This window comes from Staurois parvus, unplaced genomic scaffold (genome assembly GCF_062004578.1).
Source record: "Staurois parvus isolate SC_StPar_1 unplaced genomic scaffold, SC_StPar_1.0 ptg000604l, whole genome shotgun sequence".
In the NCBI taxonomy this organism is placed as follows: domain Eukaryota; kingdom Metazoa; phylum Chordata; class Amphibia; order Anura; family Ranidae; genus Staurois; species Staurois parvus.
The window spans coordinates 4225315-4238856 of record NW_028318400.1 but is presented as its reverse complement, the minus strand read 5'-3'; the positions used below and the strand labels follow the sequence as shown (position 1 = coordinate 4238856).

The 13542-nt window shown below is 40.4% G+C and overlaps 1 protein-coding gene across 1 annotated transcript in view; it reads left to right on the top strand.

Moving 5' to 3' along the window:
- The window catches only part of LOC149449801 (lysosomal acid lipase/cholesteryl ester hydrolase-like), a 50945-nt gene that overhangs the window by 27154 nt on the left and 10249 nt on the right, over nt 1-13542 (top strand). Inside the window, exon 8 of the mRNA XM_089692786.1 lies at nt 13366-13437. Within this exon, the coding sequence (XP_089548912.1) occupies nt 13366-13437 (72 nt within the window). The remainder of the gene's footprint in view (nt 1-13365; nt 13438-13542) is intronic.

Below are 13542 nucleotides of genomic sequence, written 5' to 3'. Positions count from 1 at the left end.
CGGCTGTCAAAAGAAGCGAATATCTCCTAAACAGTGCACATTTAGGAAATATTCATTTTACCTACAGGCAAGCTTTATCATAAGCTTACCTGTCGGTAAAAATAAAAGTCTGGAGTTTAGTACCACTTTAATTTACAGCATTTTTTGACACCTGCCTAAAACATTTGCATAGTCGTGTATATACACTATATTGCCAAAGGTTTTGGGACGCCTGCCTTTACACGCACATGAAATTTACTGGCATCCCAGTCTTCGTCCGTAGGGTTCAATATTGAGTTGACCCACCCTTTACAGCTATAACAGCGTCAACTCTTCTGGGAAGGCTGTCCACAAGGTTTAGGAGTGTGATTAGGAATGTTTGACCATTCTTCCAGAAGCGCATTTGTAAGGTCAGGCACTGATGTCGGATCGGATGAGAAAGCCTGGCCCCCAGTCTTCACTCTAATTCATCCCCAAGGTGTTCTATCAGGTTGAGGTCAGGACTCTGTGCAGGCCAGTCAAGTTCCTCCACCCCAAACTCTCTCATCCATGTCTTTTGTGAACCTTGCTTTGTGCACTGGTGTGCAGTCATGTTGGAACAGGAAGGGGCCATCCCCAAACTGTTCCCTCAAAGTTGGGAGCATGAAATTGTCCAAAATGTCTTGGTATGCTGACACCTTAAGAGTTCCCCTCACTGGAACTCTGTTGTTGTGCTAATCTGAAGGCCACATGGAGTTTGGAGGTCTTTAGTTATTGACTCTACAGAAAGTTGGTGACTTCTGCACACTGTGTGCTTCAGCATGTCCCTGCTCTGTCATTTTACGTGGCCTACCACTTTGTGGCTGAGTTGCTGTTGTTCCCAGTTGCTTCCACTTTGTTATAATACCACTGACAGTTGATCGTGGAATATTTAGTAGGAAGGAAATTTCACGGATGGGCTTATTGCACAGGTGGCAACCTATCACCAGGGGCGGACTGACCATTTGGAAACTTGGGCACTGCCCGAGGGCACGAGGTCAGTAGGGGGCCCCATGAGATGCCCCTGGTACCTTTTTTTATGGATTTTTTGAGTTTGGGCAAGGACACAGGGGCCCCATGATCCCCTATTGCCCGGGGGCCCCATGAGTTGTCAGCCCGCCCCTGTCTATCACGGTACCACACTTGAATTCACTGCGCTCCTGAGAGTGACCTACTCTTTCACAAATGTTTATAGGTGCTTAATTGTATACACCTGTGGCCATGGAGGTTATTGGAACACCTAAATCCAATGATTTAGAGGGGTGTCCCTAAATATTATGACAATATAGTGTATCTTGAGAGTCATTGCTCTGACTCATTCAGTTCTTTGTGAAGTTTCACTCATTTTGATCTACCGGTATGTAATCTGAACACCTGGAAGGGAGAGAGAGCAATAAAAAGAAGCCTAGAGCTCCACTTGCTGGCTGAATAAATGACTGCAGCTGATGAGCAGAAAAAGTAAGGCAGACTACAAGTTAAAGGCTAGGTTCACCTTTAAATAAATGAATAAATAAATGCACATCTTTTTTTCAGTTAAAAAAAATTTGCATTTATTTTAATTAGGAGCCTGCAAAGCATTGAACCCTCGATCAGCAGATCATGTAAGGTTCCTGCAGACTGTCAGTGTAGCTGTCTGCCCATACCTCATACAGTCAGGTAGTTACTGGTGTTGATCTACTAAAGGCATATAAACTGTGCACTTTGCAAATCTACTTAAAGGATTCTAAATACAGTATATCTTAAAAGTTGACCGATATAAAAGAATTGTATTGATAACGACAAAAGACTTGCCAAGGATAAAAAAGCAACACAAATATGGAGTACGAATATGGAGTGTTAAAGCGGAGTTCCACCTGAAAAGAAAATAAATAAAAGTCAGCAGCTACAAAAACTGTAGCTGCTGACTTTTAAAATACAGTCACTTATCTGTCCATTGGTCCAGCGGTGTCCTCACCAACGCTGGTTTCACCGGCCGTCTTCTCTCCCTGGCGCCAGCATCTTTAGTGTGGGCACCCAGCTGTGAGAGCTTGTGGCTTCACAGTCAGGTGCCCACTGTGCATGCGTGAGAAGCGCTGTACTTTGTGAATGGCCCTGTAGTCTTCTGGGACCTGTCACGTGTCCCAGAAGACTACGGGGAGGGAGGGGAGGAGGACAACTTCTGCTTCCGATCACCTAGGCAATCGTAGCGGAAGTGGGAGCGGGTACCTGTCAAATTCGGTACCTGCTCCCCAAAGGTGCCAATCCTTAATGGTTAGTGGGGGACACATGCAAGGAAAATTAAAAAAAACTGAATTTTTGTTTGCACATGATTGGATGATGGGAGTCAGCAGAGCTTCTGCTCATTTACTAAGCTCTAGAGCAACTGCACTTGCAGAGTGAACAATCTAATTGACTTTAGTAAATGAACCCCACTGAGTGACAGGAAGGATCAATGAAATACCTAGAGCAGTGGTGGGCAACCTTTTTTTTCAACTGATCCAAATCTCACCAAAACCACGATTGAAATTTATTTTGAGAGCCACATTTTTAAAACGGAAAATACATAGGATGGTACACTGTTTTTAGTTTCAATAAGTTTTTATAGTAATTCATCCCCCATAGTAATTCATCCCCCATAGTAATTCATCCCCCATATAGTAATTCATCCCCCATAGTAATTCATCCCCCATAGTAATTCATCCCCCATATAGTAATTCATCCCCCATAGTAATTAATCCCCCATATAGTAATTAATCCCCCATATAGTAATTCATCCCCCATATAGTAATTCATCCCCCATAGTAATTCATCCCCCATAGAGTAATTCATCCCCCATAGTAATTCATCCCCCATAGTAATTCATCCCCCATATAGTAATTCATCCCCCATAGTAATTCATCCTCCATAGTAATTAATCCCCCATATAGTAATTAATCCCCCATAGTAATTCATCCCCCATATAGTAATTCATCCCCCATAGTAATTCATCCCCCCTATAGTAATTCATCCCCCATATAGTAATTCATCCCCCATATTAATTCATCCCTCATATAGTAGTAGTAAGTAAGTAGCAAGTAGTAAGCCAAGTCCCCCCTGTGTCAATTCACTTACCTTTGCTCCGCGCGTTCTTCTCGCCGTGTTCCCGCGCCGTTCCGGTCTTCAGGGCGGACTGTGAGAGGAGCCTAGCTCCTCTCACGTTCGTCACGCTGCCCCGCCTACACACATCCTGACAGCCAATCACTGGCTATCAGGATGTGAGTGGCAGCGAGACTGGCCAATCATTGCATTTGAGCGCGCTGCCCTGGCTGTTTTTTTTTTGGAGCACGCTCCGCGGGCCGGATTAAAAGGTCCGCCGGGCCGTAGTTTGCCCATTGCTGGGCTAGCTGCAGAGTCCTGACTTTTGGGGCGGCCGCCCGAGAGGAGGGAGGGGAGCGGGCGCCCGGCACACAGAAGAGCCGCATTAAAGTGTGTAAAGAGCCGCATGTGGCTCGCGAGCCGCGGCTTGCAGACCACTGACCTAGAGCACTGGTAATTTATTGAGAACTACAAACCGTCAGCTGCAATGGCTGATATTTGTAGTTCTCCCGTGCCCAGAACTCTGTGAATGAACTCGGGGAGGTGCGGGGGCTGCTCAGTTAGTTACATGATACATGTTTCACCCTAAACTTGGGTGTAACACGGTAAAGGTGAACTTATCCTTTAACAATCACCGATATATACACTATATTGTCAAAAGTATTGGGACGCCTGCCTTTACACTCACATGAACTTTAATGGCATCCCAGTCTTAGTCCATAGGGTTCAATATTGAGTTGGCCCACCCTTTGCAGCTATAACAGCTTCCACTCTTCTGGGAAGGCCGTCCACAAGGTTTAGTAGTGTTCCTATGAGAATGTTTGATCATTCTTCCAGAAGCGCATTTGTGAGGTCAGGCACTGATGCCAGATGAGAAGGCCTGGCTCGCAGTCTCCACTCTAATTCATCCCAAATGTGTTCTGTCAGGTTGAGGGCAGGCCAGTCAAGTTCCTCCACCCCAAACCTGCTCATCCATCTTTATGGACCTTGCTTTGTGCACTGGTGTGCAGTCATGTTGGAACAGGAAGGGGCCATCCCCAAACTGTTCCCACAAAGTTGGGAGGATGAAATTGTCCAAAATATCTTGGTATACTGACGCCTTAAGAGTTCCCTTCACTGGAACTAAGGGGCCAAGCCCAACTCCTGAAAGAACCCACTCCATAATCCCCCTCCTCCAAACTTTACACTTGGCACAATGCAGTCAGGCAAGCACTGTTCTCCTGGCAACCATCAAATCCAAACATGTCCATTGGATTGCCAGATAGAGAAGCGTGATTGGTTACTCCAGAGAACATGTCTCCACTGCTCTAGAGTTCAGTGGTGGCGTGCTTTACCCCACTGCATCCAATGCTTTGCATTGCACTTGGTGAAGTAAGGCTTGGATGCAGCTGCTTGGCCATGGAAACCCATTCCATGAACCTCTCTATACACTGTTGTTGTGCTAATCTGAAGGCCACACGAAGTGTGGAGGTCTTTAGCTATTGACTCTGCAGACAGTTGGCAACTTCTGCACACTGTGCACTTCAGCATGCGCTGACCCCGCTGTCTCATTTTACGTGGCATACCACTTTATGGCTGAGTTGCTGTTGTTCCCAGTTGCTTCCACTTTGTTATAATACCACTAACAGTTGACCGTGGAATATTTAATAGCAAGAAATTTCACAGATGAACTCATGGTACCACACTTGAATTTATTGAGCTCCTGAGAGCGACCCATTCTTTCACAAATGTTAGTAGAAGCAGTCTGCATGCCTAGGTGATGATTTTATACATCTGTGGCCATGGAGGTGATTGGAACACCTGAATCCAATGATTTGGAGGGGTGTCCAGATACTTTTGGCAATATAGTGTACAATGTACCTATCTGAGTAATAAAACTTCATATTTTTAGAATATTTTTATTATAAAAGTAAAAGAGGGCAACATAAAATGAGTGCAATATTTGACATGGTTTTGATAAACTAATGCATCAAAATCTGGTTTGATGGATGTAGTAGCAATTCTCAATGAATTCTCAAGGTGTTCATCAGATACTTTGTTTTTAAGTTTACCCAATGAGGATTCCCCGGACAGCTGAGGCTCTTGTGCGCATCGCTAGATCGGGCTCCGGTAGTATTAGGAGGGTGCTGTGGGGGGAGCAGCACACATAATTGAATGCATGAAGTCAAAAACCCTTCAACTTTTACAACCACTTACCCTAGGTTCACACTCAAGCGTTTTCTGCAGCGTTTTACGTTTTGCAGAATTGCAGTACAGTCCATTTAACATGATTTCCTATGGGACATGTTCACAGCTGTGCATTTTCACCCAGTGCATTTCTGAAAAGGGTCAGGGACTTTTTTGAACGCAAAAGTTTCATTTTTAGTTCTATAGACTTCAATGGAAACGCTGCAGAAACATATATTGCGTTTTTGACACATTTTTATGCATTTCGCATTTTAAATCTGCCTAGCAACAAGATAAAAAAAAAAAAAAGAATGCGTCAAAAACACTATGCAGAAATGACTCAAATGCAACCTGTATAGGTGTGAACCTAGCCTTAAGGAATCTCATTATGGAGAGGGAGCCTGAAAACGCTTTATGGGTGTTTTATGAACATGTACTGTAGAAGACAACCAATTGGATAGCCTAGGTTGGGTTTAAATTAAAAAAATGCTTATAAAAGGAAATGATTTTTAACAGGACAGTTAGGACACCACACAATATATCTAAAGAACACCTATTGAAATTGAAATGTTTAATAGATGTTTTATAGGTGCTTGAACTGGTCTGTTCTGTCTCAGCTAATCTCAGCAACATAAAGCATGGAGATATGGATGGATGGAGGAGTTTATTTTGAATATTAAAAACTAATTATGTAGCATGTTTGGTTTGTGGTACCCAGATGCAGTGCAGTTCCACTGCAAGAGGGGATAAGATTACGTTGTACAAATATATTAAAAGATTTGGCCATACTTCTCTTGTGGGTCACAGGAGTGCACTTATTTCTGTACTCCTAGGACCCAGATACAGCTGACAACCGGCTAAACCCGGCTGATGTCACACAGCCACTCTAGTCTCTGGATGTATCCCTACAATAATGTCAGGATCCACCCAGATGCTTGACCAGCAGCAGGTTCAGCCTACTCCTAGGGAAGTTAGGTGTATTTTTTTCCTGCCTCTAAACACCCCAGCATGTTATCGTATGTGTTCATGCATACATAGGATTTTAGCACCGTGTTGTGGCAGGAGAGTATAGTGGCAGAAAAAAAAACCCACTGCCAGGGTGTGTAAATGTAAATTTATTTCATTGGCCAGAATAAATGATTTATTTTGTCCAATGAAATAACACCCAACGCTTGATGCGGGTAAATGCATGTAAACACGGTACACACTTTTACAAACAGCATGTGCTTTTTTAACCAAAATGCTGCTGGCGTCTAGGGGAGTTAAAATAATTGTCAGTGAGCATGAGGCCTTAAACTGTGAAAGGGTTTTTTACTGTTACAGCAGTGAAAATGTGTAACTTGTTGCCCAAGAATTGGTGTGGATTAATTCAAAGTCCGCATAATATAGAAGGCTATGGGATTTCTTAGCTGCTTCCCGACCGCCCTATAGCAGAACTACTGCTACCGGGGCGGCAGGGCTGCGCAAAATCACGTGTATATGTATATATATATGTGTGTGTGTGTGTGCGATTTTGTATGTCTGGGTAGGGGACGCATGTGCCCTACCCGCGCCACCATTGGTGGCTTCAGCTGTCGATCACCGGGTCCCGACCGCTGATTACCTGCCGCTACCTGGCGATCGCCAAGTATCCCTGACAGGGGAGAGGTCTGTATGTAAACAATACAGATCTCTCCCCTGTCAGCTCCTGCATACTGCTTTGTATGGCTGCATAGCAGAGCAATAAAAAGCAGCATGCTTACACAGTAAAGCGCACACTGTAAAGCACACAGTTAACCCTTTGATCACCTCAGATGTTAAATTTGATAGGAGGTTGATCAGGGATTAATCTGATCACCAATATGAAGTTGGGGGGGAGAGGGAAAAAAATATTTTTTTTTTCTGGCTTAAATCAAATTGGCTTATGCTTGTAGGGGTTGTTTTTTTGAACATGTAAAACTGACATTCTAACACAGAGGTTGGGAACTTGATGGACCTGTCTTTATTCAACTTCATCCACTATGTAACTACAAGTTTCCTAGGAAGCAAATAAATGATATAAAAGATACAACTACTAGTAATGTGTATATATTTATGGCACGATGGTTAAAGAAGAACTCTGCTAAGCTCATACTGTAACATACTGGCATAAGGATTTTAGAAGAATCCTAATCCTTTCTGTTGCAGGGACATTTTTTAAATTCCCCACATATCAGAACTGATGGATTTCTGTTTTTTGTCTGCTCCTCCCCCCAGAATGCGATCGCTTGACAGGTTTAACATACATAAAATGAATCTCAAAAGCAGTATTACATCCCAAACCAAAATTGCGTTCTATTGCAGCTTGCCAATCATTAGATGTGGTGGCTGCATTTGTGTTCTTTTTTTTTTTTTGGCCTTTTTCCCTGTGCTTTCACCTGGTGATCTGGCCAGTAACACACCTCCGGTATTAGTGAGATACCAGCATGAGGAATGAGCACAGGACACAGCATTGTCAGTCTGAAGGGGAGGGATTGGAAGCGTTAAATGTATTAGCAGATTGGCTTCAGTTTGTTATTGTATTCTAATCTCCAGCTTACCCTTAAAATGTACACATAAAATATGGCGGAGAGGCGGCCATCTTGGTATGTGCGTTTACACGTTTGTCCAGTTTTCCACGTGGATTGTTTTTTATCTATTTTAAATATATATCGATTTCTGGGCTCCTGTGGTGAGCTTTCTTCCTTAGGAGAAGTCCAATATCATTGCTACTATACCAGTAGCTTTCTGGTGAGTGCATAGCGGTGGTGGACTGTTTCACTGGATTTCACAGCACCTGCTTGAAATGGAACACAATACTGCTGTGTCTTGTAGTGCCACGGACACATTGCTTGTTTACCCACAGTTACTTTTTTTGTCACTTTGATATTTTTTTGGATGATTTATATTTGTTCATCACACCACTTAGTTATATATTGACTATTTTTGCATATATGTTTGATTGAGAAATTTACATTATCCAATTTGCACTGATGTTATATTTTACCTTCAATTATTTAATATTCAGCGCTGCACTTTATATGTATAAAATATTATGTGCACATCAATAGTCACCAAATCGGCTTTAATGGCATCAACGTCCAGTTTACTTCTTGTACGTGATGACGTCCCAGAGGAGCCTCCACTCCATCTTGTCTTCACTGTGGTGTTAGATAAAACGGGTGTCATAGAAGAAAAGGAGAAAATGGTGGTGTATTCCTCTTTAAAGAGGACTGACACTCTTTTCACTGGGGACTATCCTTTTTTTCCACTGTATATCATTTATGTTGTTTATTTAAATGTTTTACTCACTGAGGACTTTCATTATATTAATTTTCTGTTTGGTTATATTTTTATTTTAATTTATGCTTATTAATAGCATAAAAAGGTATTATTTATTGCAAACTAATAAATGCTTGCTTTTAGGTTTAATACTCCTTTAAGGCAATACAAGCTTGGTAAAGTACACTATGATCTGGGTTGTCAGGCAGCTTGACCTAGCAGAATGAGTGTGCGCAGTAAACATGTATTACATCACAATTAAAGAAATTTCTTAGTTTTGGATAGAGTAGAGATGGATTAGAACACCTATCAGATTTTTATTGCTGTGTTTCCATTAGGGAAATATGTTCTGATTGTTATCAACAAGAGTGAAGGGTAAAGAAATCCAAAATGATGGGTTGTCACTAGAGATGAGCGAATCGAACCAGGCGAAGTGGAATTCGTTTCGAATTTCAGGAAAAATTTGATCCGCGTCGAATCCGAATATTTGCATACTTCGGGTGCGCGAATCGGATTTTTCCCGATCAGCCGGCAAAAGTGTCCCTGCAGAGAGCTCCGCTATTTCTGACAGTTCTGACAGTTCCTTCACATGTACAGCGGTTGAAACATTGTATCTATTTGTTTCCATTTAGGATACAGATGTTTTTATTCGGAAACAAATAGATACAATGTTTCAACCGCTGTAAATGTGAAGGAACTGTAAGAGAACTGTCAGAAATAGCGGAGCTCTCTGCAGATACACTTTTTGCTGTACTGGAATACTTCTTTTCATTCTTCTTTTCATTCTTCTCATTCTTCTTTTCATTCTTCTTTTCATTCTTCTTCTCATTCTTCTTTTCATTCTTCTTCTTCTTTTCATTCTTCTTTTCATTCTTCTCATTCTTCTTTTCTTCTTCATGAAAAGAAGAATGAGAAGAAGAATGAAAAGAAGAATGAAAAGAAGAATGAGAAGAATGAAAAGAAGAATGAAAAGAAGAAGAAGAATGAAAAGAAGAATGAGAAGAAGAATGAAAAGCAGAATGAGAAGAAGAATGAGAAGAATGAAAAGAAGAATGAGAAGAATGAAAAGAAGAATGAAAAGAAGAAGAAGAAGAATGAAAAGAAGAAGAAGAATGAAAAGAAGAATGAAAAGAAGAAGAAGAAGAATCTTTTTATTCTTCTCATTCTTCTTTTCATTCTTCTTCTTCTTCTTTTCATTCTTCTTCTTCTTTTCATTCTTCTTCTTCTTCTTTTCATTCTTCTTCTTCTTTTCATTCTTCTTCTTCTTCTTTTCATTCTTCTCATTCTTCTTTTCATTCTTCTTCTTCTTCTTTTCATTCTTCTTCTTCTTTCCATTCTTCTTTTCATTCTTCTTCTTCTTCTTTTCATTCTTCTTCTTCTTTTTTTCATTCTTCTTTTCATTCTTCTTCTTTTCATTCTTCTTCTTCTTCTTTTCATTCTTCTCATTCTTCTTTTCATTCTTCTTTTCATTCTTCTCATTCTTATTTTCATTCTTCTTTTCATTCTTCTTCTCATTCTTCTTTTCATTCTTCTTTTCATTCTTCTTCTTTTCATTCTTCTTTTCATTCTTCTCATTCTTCTTTTCTTCTTCATGAAAAGAAGAATGAGAAGAAGAATGAAAAGAAGAATGAAAAGAAGAAGAAGAATGAAAAGAAGAATGAGAAGAAGAATGAAAAGAAGAATGAAAAGAATGAAAAGAAGAATGAGAAGAAGAATGAAAAGAAGAATGAGAAGAAGAATGAGAAGAATGAAAAGAAGAATGAGAAGAATGAAAAGAAGAATGAAAAGAAGAAGAAGAAGAATGAAAAGAAGAAGAAGAATGAAACGAAGAATGAAAAGAAGAAGAAGAAGAAGAATCTATTCATTCTTCTCATTCTTCTTTTCATTCTTCTTTTCATTCTTCTTCTTCTTTTCATTCTTCTTTTCATTCTTCTTCTTCTTCTTTTCATTCTTCTTCTTCTTTTCATTCTTCTTTTCATTCTTCTTCTTCTTTTCATTCTTCTTCTTCTTCTTTTCATTCTTCTCATTCTTCTTTTCATTCTTCATTTCATTCTTCTTCTCATTCTTCTTTTCATTCTTCTTCTTCTTTTCATTCTTCTTTTCATTCTTCTCATTCTTCTTTTCTTCTTCATGAAAAGAAGAATGAGAAGAAGAATGAAAAGAAGAATGAAAAGAAGAAGAAGAATGAAAAGAAGAATGAGAAGAAGAATGAAAAGAAGAATGAAAATAAGAATGAGAAGAATGAAAAGAAGAATGAAAAGAAGAAGAAGAAGAATGAAAAGAAGAAGAAGTATCTGCAGAGCTCCTCTAAGTGTATCTGCAGAATAGAGGAGCTCTGCAGATACACTTTTTTCCGGCTTGGAATTCTTCTTATTTTCATCCTACTTCTTCTTCTTCTTCCTCTTCATCCTCATCCTCATCCTCTTCTTCTTCTTCTGAGGATGAGGATGAAGAAGAAGAAGAAGAAGAAGTAGGATGAAAATAAGAAGAATTCCAAGCCGGCAAAAAGTGTATCTGCAGAGCTCCTCTAAGTGTATCTGCAGAATAGAGGAGCTCTGCAGATACACTTTTTGCCGGCTTGGAATTCTTCTTATTTTCATCCTACTTCTTCTTCTTCTTCCTCTTCATCCTCATCCTCATCCTCTTCTTCTTCTTCTGAGGATGAGGATGAGGATGAAGAAGAAGAAGAAGTAGGATGAAAATAAGAATAATTCCAAGCCGGCAAAAAGTGTATCTGCAGAGCTCCTCTAAGTGTATCTGCAGAATAGAGGAGCTCTGCAGATACACTTTTTGCCGGCTTGGAATTCTTCTTATTTTCATCCTACTTCTTCTTCTTCTTCTTCATCCTCATCCTCATCCTCTTCTTCTGAGGATGAGGATGAGGATGAAGAAGAAGAAGAAGAAGAAGTAGTAGGATGAAAATAAGAAGAATTCCAAGCCGGCAAAAAGTGTATCTGCAGAGCTCCTCTAAGTGTATCTGCAGAATAGAGGAGCTCTGCAGATACACTTTTTGCCGGCTTGGAATTCTTCTTATTTTCATCCTACTTCTTCTTCTTCTTCCTCTTCATCCTCATCCTCTTCTTCTTCTTCTGAGGATGAGGATGAAGAAGAAGAAGAAGTAGGATGAAAATAAGAAGAATTCCAAGCCGGCAAAAAGTGTATCTGCAGAGCTCCTCTAAGTGTATCTGCAGAGCTCCGCTAAGTGTATCTGCAGAGCTCAGCGGTTGAAACATTGTATCTATTTGTTTCCATTTATGGAAACAAATAGATACAATGTTTCAACCGCTGTAAATGTGAATGTCAGAGAACTGTCAGAAATAGAGGAGCTCTGCAGATACACTTAGCGGAGCTCTGCAGATACACTTTTTGCCGGTTTGGAATTCTTCTTATTTTCATCCTACTTCTTCTTCTTCTTCTTCTTCTTCATCCTCATCCTCATCCTCAGAAGAAGAAGAAGAGGATGAGGATGAAGAAGAAGAAGAAGAAGAAGTAGGATGAAAATAAGAAGAATTCCAAGCCAGCAAAAAGTGTATCTGCAGAGCTCCACTAAGTGTATCTGCAGAGCTCCGCTAAGAAATAGCGGAGCTCTGAAGATACACTTTTTGCCGGCTTGGAATTCTCCTTCTTCTCATCCTTCTTCTGCTTCTCATCCTTCTTCTTCTTCTCATCCTTCTCCTTCTTCTCATCCTTCTTCTTCTTCTCATCCTTCTTCTTCTTCTCATCCTTCTCCTTCTTCTCATCCTTCTTCTTCTTCTCATCCTTCTCCTTCTTCTCATCCTTCTTCTTCTTCTCATCCTTCTTCTTCTTCTCATCCTTCTTCTCCTTCTCATCCTTCTCCTTCTTCTCATCCTTCTTCTTCTTCTCATCCTTCTTCTTCTCATCCTTCTTCTTCTTCTCATCCTTCTTCTTCTCATCCTTCTCCTTCTTCTCATCCTTCTTCTCATCCTTCTCCTTCTTCTCATCCTTCTTCTCATCCTTCTCCTTCTTCTCATCCTTCTCCTTCTTCTCATCCTTCTCCTTCTTCTCATCTTTCTCCTTCTCCTTCTTCTCATCCTTCTCCTTCTTCTCATCCTTCTCCTTCTCCTTCTTCTCATCCTTCTCCTTCTTCTCATCCTTCTCCTTCTCCTTCTTCTCATCCTTCTCCTTCTTCTCATCCTTCTCCTTCTTCTCATCCTTCTCCTTCTCCTTCTTCTCATCCTTCTCCTTCTCCTTCTTCTCATCCTTCTCCTTCTCCTTCTTCTCATCCTTCTCCTTCTCCTTCCTCATCTCCAAGGGCATTTAAATTAAAGGTACAGTGTTCTGCACTAATTTAAAGGCTCTCTGAAGCCTAGAAACCCTTTTTATAAGTTAAATTCGTAGCGAATAAATTCGCATCGAATCAAATTTCTTCCTCAAATTCGGCGAATCAGCCGAATCGAATTTTTGAATAATTCGCTCATCTCTAGTTGTCACCATAACCGTATTAGAGGGTAAACCTTGCAATGGAGACACTAAATCTGATGACCCTGGTGCCAACCAAGGATTCCCTCTCTTTGGAGGGATTTCCTCTTACGTTTTGACTATGGGAGAGAAAGTGAAGGGAAATCACCCTATGGGACATGGATGGAGAAAAAAAAACCTGATGGATTATAATCTTCCCTTACTCTATTCCAAATTTCTTACAGGGCATTTTGTCCTGGGCAACTCAAGAGAAGGTGTGAGATGATGGCCTTCAAATTAATAGATCAGCGGCAAGAAACATGCTAAGTGTGTATATTTAGTGATTTTAGTTCTTCATTTGAAAATTGTTCATTTTGAAAATGTTTAATTATACTGAGTTTCTTCTTTTGAAATGGCATTCTTTATGTATTACTTGTCTGTGATTTACAGAGTCGGGTGCCTGTGTATGTTTCTCACTGTCCTGCTGGAACGTCTGTGCAAAATATGATCCACTGGTCACAGGTATCATGGGACCTATTTTATATAATCAGAAAGAATCTAAACAATGCTAAATCTGATATCACTGTAAAATTCCAACAATGCATATGCTAAACTCTTTCACTGTGT